Source organism: Apodemus sylvaticus, chromosome 22, assembly GCF_947179515.1.
Source record: "Apodemus sylvaticus chromosome 22, mApoSyl1.1, whole genome shotgun sequence".
Lineage (NCBI taxonomy): Eukaryota > Metazoa > Chordata > Mammalia > Rodentia > Muridae > Apodemus > Apodemus sylvaticus.
In genome coordinates this window covers 31,593,487-31,613,941 of record NC_067493.1, presented here as the reverse complement: position 1 = coordinate 31,613,941, position 20,455 = coordinate 31,593,487, and the positions used below count along the sequence as shown (strand labels likewise).

Here is a 20,455-nt window from a genome sequence, read left to right as displayed (position 1 = left end):
TCCTCTGGGTGAGTGAAGGGGGGGTGGGGGGGTGGTGGCTGGCAGGGAAGAAGGGAGAAGCGGCTGTGGGGTGGGCTCTCATTAAGGCCCTGTCTACTAACCCTTTATTAGGGTGAGATCGCTGTAGTGATCGCTCTGATTAATCTAATTAACGGCAAGAATTAAACTCCACAGTTGCGAGAAGGGATGGAGAGGGCTGGGAGGCGCTTCTGACTCAGGCTTCAGGAAGCTGTGTAGTCAAAAAGGGGAAGGAAGAGGAGCCTTGGGGAGCAGCCTGGGCTCTTCAGAGGTCAGGAGAATGGGCTGGTGCTGATGCAAGAATGAGGGGCACGGGGTCTCCACCTGAGTTTTCTGCAGTAGCCTCTAGATCCTCACACACACACACACACACACACACACACACACACACACACACACACACTTGTCATTTAGTCACGCCCTCCCTCCCAACGAGGAGACTGGTAAGGGATTACACGACTGCTCTTTGAGGTCCCTAAAATGACCCTCTCCGTGGGCCCTGTGAGGATGGTAGGGCCTGCCCTTTCCAAGGTCAGGTGACAAGAGAAAACCAGCAGCCAGACTCAAAATAACAGGAAAGAGAGAGAGAGAGAGAGAGAGAGAGAGAGAGAGAGAGAGAGAGAGAGAGAGAGAGTCTGGAAAGAGGGACTGGTTTTTAGGTACAAGCCATTAAGGTTCTCCAGAGCCAGAAGTCAATCCTTTGGCTATATCCTCACCCAAGAAGCCAGGGGCAGGGCTGGGACCAGGCATGTGCCTTCGCAGCCATTCTATGCTAAATAGAAAATCTGGGGAAAGAACTCTCTTTGATGACAAAGCTGAAGGGCCCCGGGAGGGGCTGTGGCTAGGGTCTGGGTGGGACAGTGGAGGCCGGGCCTTACCTTCTTTTGGCCTCCTCTTCTTTGTGCTGTCTCCACTCCAGCTTGGTTTTTCGATAGAGAAGGTTCATGTCGTGGGGCAAGAGGCGGAGGCTGAAGGACCCTGTTTAAGGCCACCAGGCCCGGGGGGCGGCCCTGCCTGGGTCCCGGATCCACTTGAGAAAGGGAACAGGTGGAGAGAGAGAGAGAAAGAAGAGACGGTTGGGGAGGGAGGAGTGAAAGAGAGAAAAAAGGCGCAGAGACCTGATTTGGGTCTTCAGGAAAGGGAAACACAGGCGCAGACTACCCAGTCCAGTTTAGGGGACCCCTCCCAGACAGCCAGCCATAGAAGTGTGCGTGTGTGTGTGTGTGTGTGTGTCCCCAGAATCACACACCCTGACAAAGGTGTTTGGAGCCACCGACACTGAGCCGTCAGGTTGACACAGATTCCCATTCTGTGTAAATATAACCCGAACCTCCACAGACAGAGACAGACAGACCTCACAAGCGTACAGGGGCTCTGTAGGGACACAGCGTATTTAGACACACCACAGGCCACAGACATATCTACAAATAGGGACAGACATAAAGGGGCACAGGTAAACACAGACCCAGGAACGACAAACACACAGACATAAACACCCACAGACACACCCACCGATACACACAGACCTCTAGTCTGCTATGCAATTGGCCACACCTACAGACAAGTTGTGCTCAGGGCCTACTTGCGTACATTGCACCCAGCTAGGGAGGGGGGGGGCAGTTAGGTTTCCTACCCTCTTTTGGGCCCTGAGGCTTAGTGGGGGGTTCATCAGGCCCGGGTGGGGATACCCGAGTTAGGCCACAGAAATCCCACCCATCCATCTACCTTCGCTCTCTGGAGTCCCCGCGTTTCCAATCCTGGGCCTGGACCACCTCTATTAGGAGCTCTCTGTCTCTCAGCAATGGTTTCTGACTCCCTCCTCTTGCTGATAGCCCAAATCAATCTCCCTTCCGTCGTCTGCTCCAGGATTTGGGAGAACCCCCGGCTTCCCCCCTGGTAGTCCCGCCCCTGAATCCCACCCTGGCGGGGGCGGGGGTCTCCAGCCTGGCCCCATAGCAACCTTCTGGGCTGCGGCCTCCCTCCATACCTGCGCCTTGCGTCCCTTCCCCCCAAACACACTGTCTCCGTTTCGCCTTCAGCTTCACGGCTCCTCCCTGGAGCCCCTCCTCACAGCCGTCCTCCTCCTTCCCCAGTTTGTTCCAAACCTGGCCTGCTTCATCCTCCCCCCCTCCCCTTTTTCATCCAAGGGCCCCAGGTTCCCGGGGCACCCCCTCCTCTTCCCCTTGTCCTGCTACCTTGGGTGTCTCCACCTCTCACCCCGCCAATCCTTCCTACCCCTAGTCCCCCCATCACCACCTCCCCGCATGAAGCCTCCCCAGTTTCTACATCACCGTACCTGGCCTGCCGGGCGCCGGCCCCCCCATGCCGGGCTCCGCCCGGAGCAGGAGGAGGGAGGAGGAGAGACAGAGAGAGAGACGGGGGAGCCGAACTGGGCCCTGCCGCAGAGACAGCCCCGCCTCCGGGTCCGCCCCCAGACCCGCCCCCGGCCCCAAACCCACCCTTCCACACCCTCCAAGGGCAGAGCGGGAACGGCGGTGCGGTGCTGCACCAGGAGGTTGGGGTGAAGGGTGCAGGGACTGCGGAGCGTACAGGGGATCTTGAGCGGAAGGTCTCGGGATGTGGGAGTCCCGCTCCCCAGCTTTCGGGCGTCTGGTCCTCGCCGACCCGCGCCCCCTACTCAGCCGTTGCTGGCCTGGGCTGGGTCTCCCAAGCCCTACGCGAAACGGAGCGGAGCGGGGTGCTCAGCGGCGCCCCCCAGCGGGAGCCTGGAGGTCGCACCCACCCGCGAACCCCGTGCGCCTTAGTGCTCCCGGGTGGGAGGCTGCGGCTGCGGCCCCCGGGTGCTGCCAAGCGGGGTGAGGCGGGCAGAGGGACTCGGTCGGAGTCGCCTGGCCGGAGATCAGCGCATCTGCTCAGCAGGGGGCGTGCTCCCTCCGCTGAGTCCCGGCCGTGCCCCCACCCCGCCACCCCGCCCTAGGTGCGGGGAGGGCACGAGAATTGGCTGGCTTGGTGCTGGGCCTCCTCCCCCTGCAGCCTCCCAGGCGCCCGGACCTTGTTCCACCGTGTGGGGCTCAAAGTCTTCCGCGCGTCCGCCCCCGCGGTCCAAGTCATCCCTTACTAACCTTTGACTCTGTGGGCGCCGCCCGCCAGGATCTGAGCGCACCAGGTTGGCCCGTACTGGAGACCACCAGGGGCACTACCTGGGAGTGGTTAAGGATGTGACCTCACCCCTCCCTTCTTCTGACCTTTTCTCATCAGCGCTCTGACAAATTCCTTACTTGGATTAGCTTCGACACATAGCTTTGTGGTTGGGTAAATTAGCATCCAGAAGACCTCTGGCTGAATCCTCCAAGGACTGGAAAAAAAAAAAAGGATCCCTGCAATATTTGCACATCCTAATCCCTGGTACCTGTGGATGCTTTGCAATGCGGCAAAATCTTTGCAGGTGTGCTGTGTGGCCTCAAGCAAAGCTCACTGCTTGTCTGAGCCGCGTCTCATTTTAGGCTCGCCTCGATTAACCTTACTGGAGACTTGGCGGGGCCCGCCGTGTGGCGCACACCTGTGATCCCGGCATTCCTCAGGTGGAATCAAGAGCATCTTCAGGTCAAGGTCATCTTCTGTTACCCAAGTTCAAAGCCACATGGCCTGCATGAGACTATAAATAGAGAGGAAGAGAGTTATAAGCACTCTGTAAACCAACAGCCCCTATATAGGGAGCCAGTCCAGAGGAGTCAGGGTTTGTGAGACTGCAGTCCTCCTCCAGTCACTCTTTACTATGGCGAAAACAAGACAGACAGGCCGGCAAGAGGGTGGCTTTTTTTTTTTTTTCTTCCAGACAAGGTTTCTTTGTGTAGCCCAGGCTGTCCTAGGACACTCTGTAGACCAGGCTAGCCTACAACTCAGAGATCCTCCTGCCTCTGCCATCAGAGTGCTGGGATTTAAGATGTGTGTCACCCACCCCCCACCAACACTTTCTCTCTCTCTCTCTCTCTCTCTCTCTCAACATTTATCTAACCTTAAAATGTGGGCAGAGGGACAGGGAGATGCTCAGTAGTTAAGAGCGCATACTACTTTTGCAGAAGACTGGAGTTCAGTTCCCAGTGCCCACACTGAGTGGCCCACAACTCCCTGTAATCCCAGAGGATCAGAGGCCTGGCCTCCTCAGGAGCCTGCACCAAATGGGCACATTCTTCCACACAGACACACTTACATGTAATAAAAATACTGTAAGACCCGCATGGCGGGGCATCCTTTAATCCTGTCACCTGCACTTTGAGGCAGAGGCAGGCGGATCTCTGAGTCCAGGGCCAGTACGGTCTGCAGCTCAACGGTAGAGAACTCAGCTAACGTGCTCAGGTTTACTCACCAGCACCAACACTACCACAGTAATAAAGGTGATGAGAAATTTCCGTGAGCGTCAGGTGCGGTGGCTATGTTTGTATTTCTTGGAGTTCACTTGGCTACCAGCTTGTTATTAAGAACTTGTCTTAAAAAAAAACCAAAGGGGGCTGGTGAGATGGCTCAGTGGTTAAGAGCACTGACTGCTCTTCCAGAGGTCCTGAGTTCAAATCCCAGCAACCACATGGTGACTCCAACTATCTGTAATGGGATTTGATGTGTCCGAAGGCAGCTACAGTGTACTCATATACACAAAATAAATAAATCTTTAAAAAAAAAAAAAAAACCCAAAACAAAAAAAACAACTTATGTGAGCCGGGCGGTGGTGACACAAGCCTTTAATCCCAGCACTTGGGAGGCAGAGGCAGGTGGATTTCTGAGTCTGAGGCCAGCCTGGTCTACAGAGTGAGTTCCAGGACAGCCAGGGCTATACAGAGAAACCCTGTCTCAAAAGACCAAAAACAAAACAACAACAACAAACTTATGTGAACCAAAGCAAGGAGTCTAGCTGTTCCCACAGAAGCCTGAATTCTGCCTTAGAAAAATAACGGAATGCTTCTGAGCCTCAGTTTCCTTCATTTGATATCTGTATTCATACCATTTTTCTTCCCTCTGAGATCAAGTGAAGGCTTAAAAAATGTCTTTGGCAGAATCTTATGTAGCCCAGGCTAGCCTCTTATTCAGTATGTCCCAAGAATAACCCTTACAGGCAGTTTACTGATGCTAGAGATGGGACCCAGGGCTTTATATGTGAGGCAAGCATTCTACTAAACTATATTCCCAGCCCAACCAAGGGTCCTTTTCTTCCTTTTTGCTCTCCTATCTGTCTGTCTGTCTGTTGCTGTTGAAACAGGATCTCATGTAGCTGAGGCTGGCCTTGAACTCTTTAGCCTCCCACTCTGTGCCACCTCCCAAGATCTGGGATTGTAAGCATGTACCTGCGCTGCCACAGCCAGCGAGGACTTTTAAAATATACCTAAGAACAGTTCTGCTTGAGGAAAATTAATTAGAACCTCTCTCCTCCCAAACCCATGAGCGACAACAGATGCTGTCTTTAGATCCTGCTTTGGCTGGAAGATTCTTGCCCAGAATGCCAGTTATGGCTGCCAGGAAAGAAAAATGGCAGTTGGGAGTTTGCTTTTTTCTTGCCAGTCGCAGAACAGACCCTTTATGTGTGTGTATGGATTCTCCTTCATGATGATGAAGGGTTACTATGGGACAGGTGGGAAAGGGTTGGAGATGGGAAAGAGCTGGCCTGTGGCCTGCTGGCACTGGTTCTCGGGTATACCTATGGGGTAGTCGTGTGGACATAGGTGTGTGTCCAACCACTTGGGGAAACAGGGGTAAGTCCATCTTCCCGTCTACCTCAGCTTATATGAGGGACAGACACGGACAAAGATGAGAAGGTAGCACTGTCTGTTCTGGGCAGAGGAGTGGCTCAGCAGGGAAAGTCCTTGCTACGCAAGCATGAGGATCTGAGTTCAAATCTTCAGCAGTCACGTAGTCAGGCATAGCTGTGTGTGCCCATGACCACAGTGCTGTGGAGAATAGACACAGAATAGACACTGGAGCTTGCTGGCCGCCTACCAAGCTGTGCATTCAGGGAGAGACCCTGGGTAGGACACCCAGTGTGAACCTTCAGTTAACACACACACACACACACACACACACACACACACACACACACACACACACGTATACAGACACACATGTATACAAACACACACACACACGTGTGTATACACACACACACACACACACACACACACACACACACACGTCTGTTCTACCACCAACAGCCTTCTTGGGTAGTCTGCTTTCTCCAATTTTCCCTTTTAAGAGAGGGAAACGCTGTACCAGAGATTTGATTTCAAATCCTGCAGGAGCAGGATAGACAGGATGGTTCAGTGGGTAAAGGGCCTTACCACCAAACCAGATGGCTGGCACCCACATAGTGGAAGAGAAAACTGATTCCTTCAAGTTGACCTCCAGATCTTACACACACACACACACACACACACACACACAGATACACACACATACATACACACATACACACACATACACATACACACAAATACACATACATACACATACACACAAATACACATACATACACATACACACATACAGACACACACACAGACACACACACACACAGAGTAAAAAAAGTCAAATATTGCAGCAAAATCCGAGAAAAGATATTGGAGGATGACACACTGTTGGGTAGAGCTGATACTTGTTACAAGTCCACGATGGCGCGCGTGGGCGTTCATTCTCCTATTTCCTCTACTTTGGGGCACGTTTGAAAATTTTCATAGCCGCTCGCTTTTGAAAACAGAGTGGGGAAGGGGGGAGTTTCTCGTGAATTTACGGCGAACCCCAGAGACGCTGTGACAAATCCCAGCCAGTGGGTCACATTTACTAGGTATGTGCGGACAATCAGGGACCCAGAACATGTCTGGCACGTTCCTAGAGTCTCTTTTTGGGGAACATGCAGCCCAATGGCAGCAAAAGCCTACAAGTAAGGGAATCCCTGGCCTCCCGCAGGCTCCTCCTCTTTTTCTCCGCCCTCATGCCCCTCCCTCCGAGGAAGAGTCGCCTGGGACCTGGCAGGTGTAGGGTTAAAGCAGCCAGTTTGGGGCCGCAGCAGCAGCGGCAGCAGCGGCAGCAACAGCAGCAACTGTAGGCTGCGGCTGCGGCTGCGGCTGTGGCAGGCTTGGCTCCGGGCCAGCTGGCAGGGAGCCTCAGGAGGGAGGAGGGAGGAGGGAGGAGGGAGGAGGGAGGAGGAAGAGGGGAAGGAGGAGGAGAGGAGCAGTGAGCAGGCCCGAGAAGGCAGGACTTCCTGGTGTGGGGGTTGTCAACAGCCCAGAAAGAGAGCCCGAGACCCAGACGGAGCCGGAGCGGAGCTGAGCAGCCGAGAGATACTTCCAGTGGGGCCACGTGGGAGGAGCCTCGAGAGAGAGAGAGAGGGAGCCACTCGAGGGACCGGAGCCAGCGGGGGGCTGAGCCGCCCCCTCCCACAACAGCAGGGAAGACCCGTGGAGTGGCAACGGAGGCTGCGCCTGGGCTCCCCGGTGGAAGCGCCGGCTGCTTCTAGTCTCGACTGCAAACTTTCCACCGAGATGCCTCGCAGAGTGAGATGCCGACGCCAGGGAACACGGGGTAGCCCCTGATCGCTGCCTGCCGTGGCCTGCACTAGGAGGCCTTAGGGTTTAAAAGAGAGAGAGAGAGAGAGAGACATCTTAGTGCCCAGGTCTTCCCCCAGCTCAGCTCGGTGGCCGAGGCCCGAGAGGTAGGTAGTTCTCCCGGGCTGGGCGGGGCGCTTGGCTTGGCGGGCAGTGCCTAACCAGCGATGGGGGAACTGGAATGGGGGTGGGGTGGGCTTGAGGCCTCGGGGTGGCCCTTTCAGGGGAGGAGCCGGTTCACCCCTTTGCCCCTGGCCGTGGAGATTCGTGGTTGGGGACGACTTTGGATCTCAAGCATGAAATGTCCAACTTTGGGTCCCAGCTGCTTCTTCCTGTTCTGGGCGTTTTGAATTCGGTCCCCTCCGCTCCGGTCTGTCATTTCTACTTGTCTCCGGGTCTCTAGTGGCTTTCCTCTTCCTTCCCCCCACCCCCCTCCCCAGGCGGCTCCCCCGAGAGGAAGCCCCGGAGGTGGTTTGGCCCCTGCTTTTTTTTTTTTCTTCTTCTTCTTCTTTTGCTCACGTACACACACTCTCGCTCACTTTCTGTCTTTTTTTTTTTTTTTCCAGTTTGCAAGCTCAGCTCTGGGGTTTCAGCAGCGACAGCAGCAGGAAAAACCTGCCTCTGCCCCCCGCCCCCCCCTCCTGCCACCTCCCCTCTGTACTCTAGCCACTAACCAGGCACCCCCAAGTTCCCAAAAGGCCCTCCTGCCATGTCGGACCCAGACGTCCCCAGGGGCCCCGATGTCCCTGCCATGTGGCCCCCTTGTTCCAGAGGTGCCTGAGCCCCTCTCCAGGAGCCCAGCCCCTCCCCCACCCGAGCCCAGTCCGGAGCCCCAGGGACCATGAGTGGTGGTAAAAAGAAAAGCAGTTTTCAGATTACCAGCGTCACCACGGACTATGAGGGCCCAGGAAGCCCAGGGCCTTCGGATCCCCCTACCCCACCGGCTCCCGCTGGGCCCCCGCCCCGCCTCCCCAATGGGGACCCCAACCCTGATCCAGGGGGCAGGGGCACTCCCCGGAATGGCTCTCCGCCACCTGGAGCCCCTGCCTCCCGTTTCCGGGTGGTGAAGCTGCCCCAAGGTTTGGGAGAGCCTTATCGTCGCGGTCGGTGGACGTGTGTGGATGTTTACGAGAGAGATCTGGAGCCCCCAAGCTTCGGTCGGCTTCTGGAGGGAATTCGAGGGGCCTCGGGAGGCACCGGCGGCAGATCGTTGGATTCTAGGTTGGAGCTGGCCAGCTTGGGCATAGGCAGCCCTATCCCGCAGCCAGGCCAGTCTCAGGGCCCCACCTCTTGGCTCCGCCCGCCCCCTACTTCTCCTGGACCACAGGCCCGCTCCTTCACAGGGGGGCTGGGCCAGCTGGCCGGACCTGGCAAGGCTAAGGTGGAGACACCCCCGCTGTCAGCTTCTCCACCCCAACAGCGCCCCCCAGGGCCTGGGACCGGAGACAGTGCTCACACCCTGCCCTCTCTGAGGGTAGACGTGGAGTCTGGGGGTTCAGCAGCCGGAACCCCTCCACTCTCGCGGAGAAGAGATGGAGCAGTTCGGCTGAGGATGGAGCTAGTTGCCCCAGAGGAGACAGGGAAGGTAAGCAGTGGGTTCGTGGGGGGAGGGGGGCGGGGCGGGAGGGGGCGGGGCGAGACCTACTGTACTCAGCCGTCTGACCTATATCCTGGGCCTCCTCGCCTCAACTTCCGTCCTGCCCTCCCACCCCCTATAGCACCTGCCTGTTGGATAGGCATAAAGTCCCCTCTTTCTTTTTTGCAATTTGTACTGTGAAATCCTTTTTCTCTCCCAGCCTTTCTTCATCTGAATACACATACACCTTCCCTCCCTCCTTCCTTCCTCCTTCCTCCCTCCTTCCTCCTTCCTCCCTCCTTCCTTCCTCCTTCCTTCCTCCTTCCTCCCTCCTTCCTTCCTTCTTCCTTCCCCCTTCCCTTTTTCCTTTCCATCTCTTTTCTTTCTTTCTCTCCTTTCTCTGTGGCCTTCACGTTGTTGTCCTTGGCCGTGACTGTTTCCACAAAGCCCGTGGCCTGTGTGGCCTGCCCCCGCCCCCCCCCATGTCTTCACCTTCTCAAGCTCCAGGTGATGAGGGTGGAGGCCTCAGCTGGGTGGCTTCCTAGGCCCTTGGGGGGAGGAGCTGGCAGGGTTTTGGGGCAGCCATAAAAGGTAGGCATTCCTGTGGGTCTTTAGAGAGCAACCAGCCCGGGGGTGGGGCATATCACGTTTAGTGGGTTTCTAGCACCCTAGACCCGGGAGCTTCTCCCGGAGTGTGGGATGGGGTGACCTCATCGGCCATCGAGTGGGAGGTAGGGAAGGAGTTAAATTCTCAGCGCTTTCTGTTTCCTGTCTCCAAAAGAGGAAGCTACCCGCAAGTCTGGGCTGGGGGCAGGATGCCTGTGTCCCGTGTGTGTGTGTGTGTGTGTGTGTGTGTGTGTGTGTGTGTGTGTGTGTGTGTTGGAGGTTGGGTACTTTAGGGTTGGGAGAGTTGGATGTTTCTGCTGTGGAGAAAATAACACCTTGGCTGGCAGGGGGAGCAGGGAGGGACTGGGGGTGAGGGTTCTGTCCCTTCCTGGCCATGAGCTCCAACCACAGTGTAAAAATATCTTGAGCCTGAGCCCTGTTAGAACTGGCCAGGACCAGCTCTCCTACCCTCTCCTGCCCTTCAGCTCCCCATTACATGGTGCAAATTTCCCATCTTTCTCAGTTTTTATTATCATTATTATCATTTATTATTATTTATTATTTATTATTATTATTATTATTATTATATTCAGTCTCCTGGATAAGCTGTCGTTGCTTGCCTGGTCCTTGTCCCCAGACTCTCCCAGGGCAAGTTTGTCAATGACTCTTGGCTCTACTTTGGTTATATTTATTTCTTTAATTTACGTGTTAATGCGTGTGGGCACACAGACATCCTGGTGTGCGTGTAGAGGTCAGAGGACAAACTGGGAGTCAGTTCAGTCCTTCCACCATGTGGGTTCCAGCCATGTGGGATCAAACTCAGGCTGCCAAACTTGGCCACAAGCCTCTCTACTCCCTCAGCCATCTCGACGGCCCTCTTTGCTCTCCTCGGGCACAGCCCGAGAACCTGTCTTAGGTTTGTAGACCCTGTCTGTTGCCCCACAGTGTCCCCAGCCCCGCCCCCTTCCTTCCTCCCGATGATCGGCCTCGATCATTTCCTGTGTGCTTGTGACTGTCACTGTTTCCCTGCCTCAAGAGTTAGACTTTCTTCATTCAGTTTCGCGGTCTGTAAATTGCTGAGGGAGGTGGACAGGAGGTAGGTGATACCTGCGTCCCCTCTAACCACTGTCTGTTGTCGGCCTCCCTGAGGTGGAGGCCTCTCAGGAGCCTCATAGAAGCTTCTTGTCCAGTTCCTGTCACCTCCGCCCTTTTACAGCTGCCCCCTGCCGCTGCCTGTTGGGTTATGTGGGTCCACACCCGGGCTCCTCCCTCCCCTTCCCATTCTCACAAAGCCCCACCCCACCCCCAAAGGCAGAGTGGAGAGAATCTTTGAACTTCATCCTTGGTCCCCAAGAAGTTGAAGAGGCCACCATCAGGGTAGTGGGGTGTGGACAGGCCGTTTCTGAGGATTCCTTCATTCTGCAGACAGCCACAGAACAAACTCACCTTCAGTGGTGTGTGTGTGTGTGTGTGTGTGTGTGTGTGTGAGACACAATACAGGCTTTAATTTCAAATCGTATGAGACGCTATGAAAAATGAAACTGTTCGGTGGACTAGCTAAACAGTGGGGAAGTGTCTCTGTAAGGACATTTGAGTGGCTTTGAGGAAGCACACACTGGGGGAAGGTAGAGGCAGGAGGGTGGCAAGTTCAAGGCCAGCCTGACCTACATAGCAAGGTTCTGGATCGGCTTGGGCTGAGGTCTTGTCTCAGAAAAGAAGGTTGGGGAAGGAGAGGTCTGAGAATGTGGCCGGGTTACTGGACAGCATGCGCAGAGCCCTAAGTTTGAGTCGTAGCCGCTCATAAACTGAGTATAGTGGTGCATGCTTATAACTCCAGCCTTTGGGAAACAGAGACAGGGAGGCTGGGAAGTAAGTAGGTTCAAGGTCACCCTCAGGTACACAGTCAATTTGGGGCCAGCCTGAGCTACAGGAGACCTTGTTTCAAAAAAGATACTAAGTACAATAGCCTCTAACTAGGAGTCCTAGCTAGGTCCGTCATTGGTACCCTCTGGCCCTCCAGAACACACTCCTGGTACCTGCCTGTTGTTTCTAGCAAGTCTGAAAGGGGGGGGGGGCTTCAGAGCTAGGAAGAGATGTGATGGGTGGAAAGGGAGAAATTGTAAGGTGGCACCGCCCACGCTGTGCATACGCGCGCCGTCTCTACCAGCTGAGCGGTGTTCCCAGCCTTCGCCCTGTGTGATGGTTCCCACTGCGCACGCGCACACCGTCCCTACCAGCTGAGCCTTGTTCCCAGCCTTCGCCCTGTGTGATGGTTCCCACTCTTCTGCCTCCAGGCGCCTCCCATCGACTCTCGCCCCAACTCCCCAGCCCTGTACTTCGATGCCAGCCTGGTCCACAAGTCTCCGGACCCGTTTGGAGCTGCAGCAGCCCAGAGCCTCAGCCTGGCTCGTTCCATGTTGGCCATCAGTGGTCACCTGGACAGTGATGACGACAGGTAGGTGGGAGACCCGAGGGTGACACCCGCGGTCACACCCGTGCCACTCCGCCTTGTGGATACCTTCCTCCCGAGATGAACTTAGAAAAAGGACTTCGTAAGCAGAGACCTGGCAGGGGTATAATCACCAGGTGACGCGCGCTTAGGACCCGCGCCCTGTAGAGAAAGCTGGGTGGGACTCCGTGGCTCAGGACTATGAAGTCAAGAGTTTTCGGGTTAGAAGGGAGTCATTGTCAGATTCCAGAGCTCTTGTGGATCTAGAGGTCATTTGCTTCAGAATCAAATCCATTGGCACGCGCGCGCGTGCTGGAGACAAGAATAGAAAATGGGGAGGGGAGGTGGGGAGACAGCTGGGGCCGCCGCGGCTCGAGTGTGTGGCTTGTGCTTAGCATGCACAAGGCCTTGGGTTCAGTCTCCAGTGCTCCGTCAACCCCCTCAGGGCCGGCGTAGACTCATGTCATACTATGTCAAAAAAATAAAAGTAGGTGTGAGCAGGCAACTGGTGCCTTCCCATCGACTTCTCCCCTTCCTTCCCGACCCAAGGGAAAGGATGCCTTATGCTGCTCCAGGATTGTGGCAATCCTTGGAATCTGCACAAACTACTTTAGGGCCCAGGAATTTTTAGTACCAAGAACACATTGCTTGGAAGGTGTGTACCCTTGATCTGGAATTCAGAAGCCACTCTTTGTGCTTTCAAGGCCAACCTGGGCTATGCGGGAAGATCCTGTCGTCGTCCCCCCCCCCTTACAAAAAAAAGTGGGAGGAGCTGGGTGTGGCAGCTCCAGACTGTGATCCCAGCACTTGGGAGGCTGGTTTAAGCGGGTCACTGTGGCCGGGCAGTGGTGGCTCACGCCTGTGATCCTAGCACTCTGAGAGGCAGAGGCAGGCGGATTTCTGAGTTCGAGGCCAGCCTGGTCTACAGAGTGAGTTCCAAGACAGCCAGGGCTACACAGAGAAACCCTGTCTCAAAAAGAGGGTCACCGTGGGTTTAAAACCTGCCTGGAGCCGGGTGTGGTGACGCACACCTTTGATCCCAGGGTTCAGGAGTCAGAGGCAGGTGGATTTCTGAATTTGAGGTTTGCTTGGTCTAGAGTGAGTTCCAGGACAGCCAGGGCTGCACTCTTGGCGGGGTGGGGGTGGGGAGACAAAAGAAAGAAAGAAACCAGCTTGGGAGAGTGACTTGAACTCTGTAGGCTGAGACCCTTTCTCAGAACAGAACAGAACAAAACAATCACACTTAGTGTATCGTGGGTCCTGGGGAATGTAGTTTAGTTAGTTAGAGAACTGGCCCAGCGTGTTTGAAGCCTGTGGTCCCAACCCTTGCATAAACCAGGTAGTACATGCTTTATATTCCAGCACTGGGGTAGAGGTTGAGGCAGGAAGATCCAAAGTTTAGGGTTATCCTCAACTGTAGAACAACTGTAAGGGCTAACCTTGGCTATGTGAAACCATCTTTCAAAAAAAAGGGCGGGGCGAGGAAAGGGGATGGAGGGAAGGGAAGGAAGGAAAGAATAGATTTAAAGTCCTGTCCTCTGAGAGGACGGGGCCATCCCAGCTGGGAAGAGCATAGAAACCAAGGCCTCCCCTAGCAATGCCTGGTCACCGAGGGGCAACGCCGGACAGTTCCAGTGGCCTGGCTGACGGAGGGTGAAAGTCTCATTTGGTGACACGGTAGGCAGACGTTTGCTTTTGTATTTATGGGAATATTGACCACGCCAGATCACTAGGCTCTGGGCAGAAGAGCTAGCAAGCCTCTGCATTCATTGGAGGGAGAAGTGGGACTTCCTGTTGGAGGCCCTTCAGAGGAGGGACTTCCTGTTGGAGGCCCTTCAGAGGAGGGACTTTCTGTTGGGAAAGGGAAAGACTGGGTCTAAGTGAGGGGGTGTCCCCAGGACACCTATGACTGTAGATGAGTCTTTCTCTGACACCTTCCCCTTTCGTGGTACCATCTTCTGGGATTAGACCCTGGCCCATGAAAGAGGGCACCATGAGAGGGCGGAGACCCAGAAAGGAGAGGGGAAGGGGTGGCAGGGTATATGTGAACTGCAGGGCAGGGGGCTAGTGCTGGGCAGGGCAGGGCAGGGCAGGGCAGAGTAGCGTTGGAGCCTCCTCCCAGCTGGCTCTCTGGAATGTGTGAGGTGTGAGGTCAGCCAGGGCCAGAGAGTCGCCTGCCCCATCTGATGCTATTCTCAGCGTGTCCCACCCCCCCACACTCCCCAATTTGGGAAGTCCCCTGGCAAAAAGGCTTCGTGTCCCTCCTCTACCCCTTGTCCATCCCAGGCCTCCGGCTTCTCTGTCACGAAGAGTTCTACCTGTTGAAGCCTCCAGAACACCATTCTTTTGGCCTGGTCCCCTCCCCCACCCTCTGTCCCACCCGCTCTGCACACCCTAGTCTGACCGGTTGCTCCCAGCCTTCAAGGCTCTGGGGCTCTGGCCCAACCCAGCCCCTCAGTGCCTCACCCTGCTGGGCCAGCGGGTTTGGGCTGGGCCATCCTCTACCCCCTAGGAATGGGGTGGGTAGACCCCACTTCACCTGTGCCCTTGGAGCTAGGAGACGCAAGGTTCCAAGTGGTGTGACATGTCCCTATTGAGAAGGAAAATGGGTTGTGGTGATAAATACCGGGGTGCCGACTTGTGCTGGGGGTACCTCACCCATCCTTGGGTCTGGGATGGGGAAACGGGATGTGCCTGGTGAATTCGGACTCTGTGCTCCTGGTTGGAAGATCTGTGATCCCACACAGGTTGGGAGATACTTGGTTAGGATGCAAGAGTAGGCAAATGTCTAGCTGGTGGTTCTCAAAGCCTTGAGGGAGAAAAGCTACATTACTTTGAATGTTTTCCTTTGGGTCCAGTGCTTGTTTTCCGGTGCTATCTACCACTGAGGTACAGAACAAAGCCCCACCCTGCCCTCGTCCTCCTGTTTTTATTCTCAGCTTTGAGGCAGGGTCTCACTGAGGTTCCCCAGATCTTCAGATCGCTTGGCCCGGGGCCTCCAGAGAGGCTGAGATGACAGGCGGGCCCCTCCCTCAGGCCTCTCCAGGACTGCTCTTTTTTGCTTTCATGTGTTTGTGTTTGTATGTGTGTGTGTCCTGTTCTTGCTTTCTTGTGTTCATTTGTGTGTCCTACACACATGTGCATATGTGTATGTGTGTGTGGGTACACATAGGACAAATTTGGCTATTGCCCCTCAGGAGTTATCTACCTTGTATGTGGGTGGTGGTGTCTCCTTGGCCTGGGACTTGTTGAGTCAACCATTCTGGCTGACAAGCTAGACCTATGGGTTTCCCTGCCCCTGCCACCCCAGGCTTGAGGTTATAAACATGTGCCACTACTCTCTGGCTTTCTTGACTTGGGTTTTGGGGATCGAATTCAGATCTTCACGCTCATAGCACAAATATTTTATACCTGCTGAGCTATCTTAATTCCTGCTAACATTTTTTCCCATTTATTTGTGAATTGTGTGTGTGTGTTAATATGTGTATATATGTTAATATTTGTGAATATATGTGTGTTAATGTATGTGTATATATTTATGTTATGTATGTATGTATATGCGAGTACCACTTTGTACCACAGAGGTCAAAGGTCAGAGAGCAGGTCATTACGCTCTGTGGAAAGCGGCCTTTCTTTACCCACTGAGCCATCTGGATGACCCCTCCACACACTTACTTCATGAAATTGTAAAAGCAATCCCATGATTCCTCACTTTCCAGATGAAACTTAAAGGAAAGGGGGGTTGGGGGTGGCGGGGTTGGAAACACATCCAAGGTCACTCAGCCAGTCTGTGAACCTCGACCTCAATCTATAGCCACTCTCTTTCCCGTTGGAGTGTGTGCTTCCCAAGAGGATAAGAGGTGGCAACGGTCCTTAGGATGTCCTTTTGCTAAGACAGAGGCAGGGACAGCTCTCAGTAACTGGAGCAAGGAGCCAGCCCCTCCCCCTCCCTGGCCCAGCCTCTGCCCTGCGTACCCCCAAAGGCACTACAGAATCAGATCTAGGCGAGAGTGTAGACAGGATTGCTGGATTCCTCTTCCTTGGCCTCAGGCCCGACCTCTGAGGGCTCCCAGAGCGAGCGTCTGTGGGCAGCTGTGCTGGCCCACGGCTCCAGCTCTTCAGACAGCTTGTGTCTTCCGTTCTCTCATATTCCGCCTTCAGATGGAAAGACCCGTCTCGAGAGCTGCCCTCACCCCTGGACCCAAGAGTCTGTCCCTCAGGGCTGCTGTGTCCACTTACACCCCGGGGGGTGCCCTTTCTGTTCTCAGTCTCAGCCTGACCCGGGTTGGAAGTCATGGAGGTTTGCAGGTTGACGGCAAGACGTGTCTCAGGGGCGGGGATATTTTACATTTCACCCTCCTTCCTACAGAGTTGCTTAGGGGATTGTGGCACCTGGCGGGCTGGGTTTGCCAGAGTCCCCGTCCCTTCAAGTGTTAAGGCTCGGATGGCACAGGGGAAGTGCTTTCAGAATCCTCCTGAGCTAGACAAACACAAGATAGCCATCAATCAGCCGACAAATGTTGCTGTTGTATTATTCCTTCATTTCTGGCAAGAGTCGAGGGTTTAACTTGGCATCTCTGCCCGGAGTCCGCCAAGCAGGGCTGACACCTCTTTTCTGGTCCATCTTGGGTGTCTCTGTGGACTGGAAGGAGGGGGTGTTGGGTTTTTATTCCGTAGCCTGCTCCCCTCCCAGGTACTGTGGACTGAAGTATCTTGAAAACAAATTTGACACTGGCACCTCCCCCTCCTCCTGCTCCTCCCCCTCCCTCTCTTCCTCCCTCCCTCCTTCCTCTTCATTATGTGTGTGTGTGTGTGTGTGTGTGTGTGTGTGTGTCCAGGTATATTATGGCAGACTTGTGGAAGTCAGAGGACAACTTGGGGAAGTTTGTTCTTTGCTTCCACAAGGTAGGTTCTTGGAATGGAGCTCAGGCAAGTCAGGTTTAATAACCAGAATCTACCCCCTGAGCCCCCTTCCCGCCAACCCGTCTGGCCCCCACCTCCGTTGTTAAGCATCTCTTGTGTCCCCTGCCTTTGGAGCCCCCCCACCCCCGCCCGGTGTCCTTAGTCACTGATATCCTGCTCTTTCTAGCCTGTTCACCCCCTGGGTTGGTTGTACCTGTCAGCACCTCCTGCACCCAGAGCTTGGCCAGGAAATGGAAAATTCCCAGCTCCCTCTCTGCCAGCCAGGCCTCATGCAAGGGTCACCTTGGACCGAGTATGGGTCCCCCTGTAGGAAAGCAGGTTGAGGTTGACAGCCAGTGGGGAGGGACTACAAAGAGTTAGCAATGTAAGCTAAGCTAAGCGGGGAGGCAAGTGGCACCCTGACTCTGGGAGGGGACGGGGCTGGAGACCCCGTGTCCCTAGGGAAAGGAGAAAAGAGGCTCAGGTGACTGCAACAAAAACCTGCTTCCTCTGCTCGGGCGGCCTAAGGGGAGACCTTGGAGGCTGGAGCAGGGCGAGCAGACCCTAGGAAGTCCTGGGTGACCAGAAGGGCTTGAGTAAGAACCAGATTCTTTAGCCTGGTGCCAGTCGGGAGCCTGAGCCCCGGGGCATTTGAGTCAGGCGTGAGTTGCCCTCTGGTGGCCGCTGCTCGAACTGCAGCCAGACCGCCCTTTCCCTGGCTGATTACCCAACTACCGATTTAAAGTCTCTGCCTCTCTCTAGCCAATGTCCCGTGTTCACCCTCTCTCTTTTAATCCATGACTCACTGCAAGACCTCCATACCCAGGTCTCAGGTCCCATACAGGTTGCTTTTGATTTACAGGGTTCCTGACATGAGGGAGGGAAGGGGTGCTTTTGTTGTTATGGTAACCTTTCCAATTTCTCTCCTTCACTGAAGTGGGGTATCCTCTGTCGCAGGTTTCGAGAACCACCCGAAGTGTGTGTGTGTGTGTGTGTGTGTTTCTACCCTGCCCCCTTGTCTGTTCCCTTTCTCAAAGTTGAAGGAGGCTGTGGTTAATCCAGACAGGGCAGAGAGGAAGGCATAGGTGGGGACAGGCGCCCTAGGTCTCGCCTTCAAGCCCCTCCCCACGCCAGCCGTCTTGCCCTATAGCCCCTCCCCTGCCCCCTCTTCCCAGCTGACTTCGCTTCCCCTTCCCCTCCAATCCGGGAGTGGTGCCAGGGTGCGAAGGGGACACTGGCACAGACCATGTGTGTCTGGGAATTCCCGCCCACTGTGGAGCCAAGGGAGGGGGTCCCCGTGTCCCCGAGGAACCAATAGCAACTGCGCCTTGCCCTGAGGGGGAGGGCAGGGTGTATATCTGTCAGACCGGCAATCGGTAAGTCCGGTCTTTTCTCTGCCTGCCTGGCATCCATCCGCAGAACTCAACTCTGCCCAGGGGGGCTCTGAGCCCCCCAGGCGTTCCGCCTGACACGGCCTTTTTGGTTGGGAGTGGATACTGATGACCCCCACCTCAGGAATGTCCCAGCCAGGGGTCTCTGTGAAGTCCTTGGTATCATCTTATGAGACTCGAGTGGTAGGGATGGCGCCAGGGGCACCCCGCAAAAGGGGCTGCGTGTCTTCCCCATGCTCCCCACGGGGGTCATCCCCCATCCGGGGGGCGTCGGGACCTCCTGCCCACCAGGGCTTGGGGGCGCCTGGGCGTCGACCTTCATCCCGCTGTGGGATGGACAAAAGCCTCCTCCCTCTGATCCTCTACTGTCACAGGTACTTGGGCGGGGTGGGGCATAACCTGGGCTTTTAGAACAGGGAGCACCTGGAAGACTGCAGCAGAGCTGACTTGGGGTTCCTCCTCAACTTGTATCCCCCCCCCCCATGTCTCTCCAGTGGTTCCGGAAGCCTGGTTGGCATTGACAACAAGATCGAACAAGCCATGGTAAGAAAAAGATGTTTTGGTCCCAAGAGGTCCCTTAGCGGTGTCGCTAGCATCCCTCCCATTACCTGGGAATACAAACCGTTCCTGTTGGTTACCGTCACCCTCATCCTCCACTTCAGCCTTTGGCTTCCCCCAACCTCTGCTCCATCCCTGTCTGAGTCCTGCCCCTCATCCTTGGACCGCTGCCCTGTTTCTCCCTTAACCTCTGTCCCCTCCTTTGGGCAAAGGGGGGGGGTGGATATCATAACGACTTCAGGGGGGGGGGGGGACCTGATGGCTTGTTTGTCCCTGGGGTCCAGGACTTGGTGAAGTCCCACCTCATGTTTGCCGTGCGAGAGGAGGTGGAGGTGCTCAAGGAGCAGATCCGAGACCTGGCCGAGCGGAACGCTGCGCTGGAGCAGGAGAATGGATTGCTGCGCGCCCTGGCCAGCCCGGAGCAGCTGGCTCAGCTGCCGTCTTCGGGGCTCCCCAGGCTCGGGCCCTCCGCACCCAACGGGCCTTCCGTCTGAGCCTTCTTTCCCTCACAATGTGCCTTTGGGGGCTGCCGCTGGCTGCCGGGCCTGGGCCAGCAGCCTGCCTCTCGTCCTATGTAGCTTTAAGGCCGACGCCAGACCCCAGTGCGCAGGGACGGGAGCTGAAGGCTCAGTATTGGCCGGTCCCTTCCCACTCGGGCTCCCCGGAGTCCTCAGGCCTGGCCGCAAGAGAACGAACCCAGCAGGGGATGTTTATCTGACGCCCCTCACCCATGAGAGAACCCAGCCCCACCTTCTACCCCGGGGATCAGTGTTCTGGGGAGCCCCTCAGCAGTAGATGGCCTGGAAAGATTTGGAGGTTCCCTGGCAGGCCCCACCCCCGTTCTCTTCAAGTGCCCCCTCTCTTCTGCCCAGGGAGGGTGTGTGGACAGTATCTTCAACTTCTCGGATTCAGGTTGTTATTAAAATAATAATTATAATTAAAAAAAAAATTCTGAAGAAACTTGAATATGGAGGTTGGTGTGCTGTTTGCTGTGTGTAGCTATGTAGTTAGTTACCCTGTCCCCAGCACACACCCGCACGCTCACACACACACACACACACACACACAAACGCACACAAGATCCCAGGTCCACCCCGGAGAAGATACCAGAAAATGGTTTGGGAATGGTCTTAGTCCCTGGAAAGGCCTAGCAAAGAGGTAGGGGGCGGTGTCTGCCCACGTGCTGGTGGTTGGCAGTATGGGGGGGGGGGGCTGACAATGAAGTCTTTGGTGAGTGCGAGGATCCGCCCCCAGCTTCCCAGTGTGTCCCCTCTTGTGGGCTGGACCCGGGTAGCTGCTTGGAGACAGGGCAGGGAACCCTGAATGGGCCCCTTGTCTTAGGCTGGGTGTGGGCCAGGCTCGTTGGGCACACGGTGCCCTCGCCAGGCCTGGCAGGCTGCCTTGGCTT

General features: G+C 55.6%; 2 protein-coding genes across 3 annotated transcripts in view; one reads left to right on the top strand and one right to left on the bottom strand.

Annotated features, from left to right (window-relative positions):
* The window catches only part of Nyap1 (neuronal tyrosine phosphorylated phosphoinositide-3-kinase adaptor 1), an 11,445-nt gene extending 9,030 nt beyond the window's left edge, over nucleotides 1-2,415 (bottom strand). The window contains exons 1-2 of one of the 2 annotated variants that reach the window (XM_052168602.1): nucleotides 2,315-2,415; nucleotides 897-1,048 (exon numbers count right to left, since the gene is read on the bottom strand). In XM_052168602.1, the coding sequence (XP_052024562.1) occupies nucleotides 897-964 (68 nt within the window). In that variant the 5' untranslated portion in view covers nucleotides 965-1,048; nucleotides 2,315-2,415. Of the gene's footprint in view, nucleotides 1-896; nucleotides 2,089-2,314 lie in introns of those variants that run through there. The other variant, XM_052168603.1, reaches the window with a different exon arrangement.
* Nucleotides 2,416-7,179: 4,764 nt separating this feature from the next.
* On the top strand, nucleotides 7,180-20,013 carry Tsc22d4 (TSC22 domain family member 4). Its single transcript, XM_052167505.1, has 5 exons — nucleotides 7,180-7,672; nucleotides 8,132-9,150; nucleotides 12,042-12,202; nucleotides 18,984-19,032; nucleotides 19,332-20,013. The coding sequence occupies exons 2-5, from the start codon at nucleotides 8,407-8,409 to the stop codon at nucleotides 19,539-19,541; spliced, it is 1,164 nt and encodes a 387-aa protein (XP_052023465.1). The 5' UTR covers nucleotides 7,180-7,672; nucleotides 8,132-8,406; the 3' UTR covers nucleotides 19,542-20,013.
* Nucleotides 20,014-20,455: the final 442 nt, after the last annotated feature.

Excerpts from the sequence above, each read along its gene's own strand:
- Tsc22d4 (XM_052167505.1), top strand. The coding sequence starts at position 8,407 with ATGAGTGGTGGTAAAAAGAAAAGCAGTTTTCAGATTACCAGCGTCACC. Across the intron at positions 9,151-12,041 it reads CCCCAGAGGAGACAGGGAAG|GCGCCTCCCATCGACTCTCG; the intron begins GTAAGCAGTGGG and ends TTCTGCCTCCAG. Across the intron at positions 19,033-19,331 it reads ACAAGATCGAACAAGCCATG|GACTTGGTGAAGTCCCACCT; the intron begins GTAAGAAAAAGA and ends CCTGGGGTCCAG.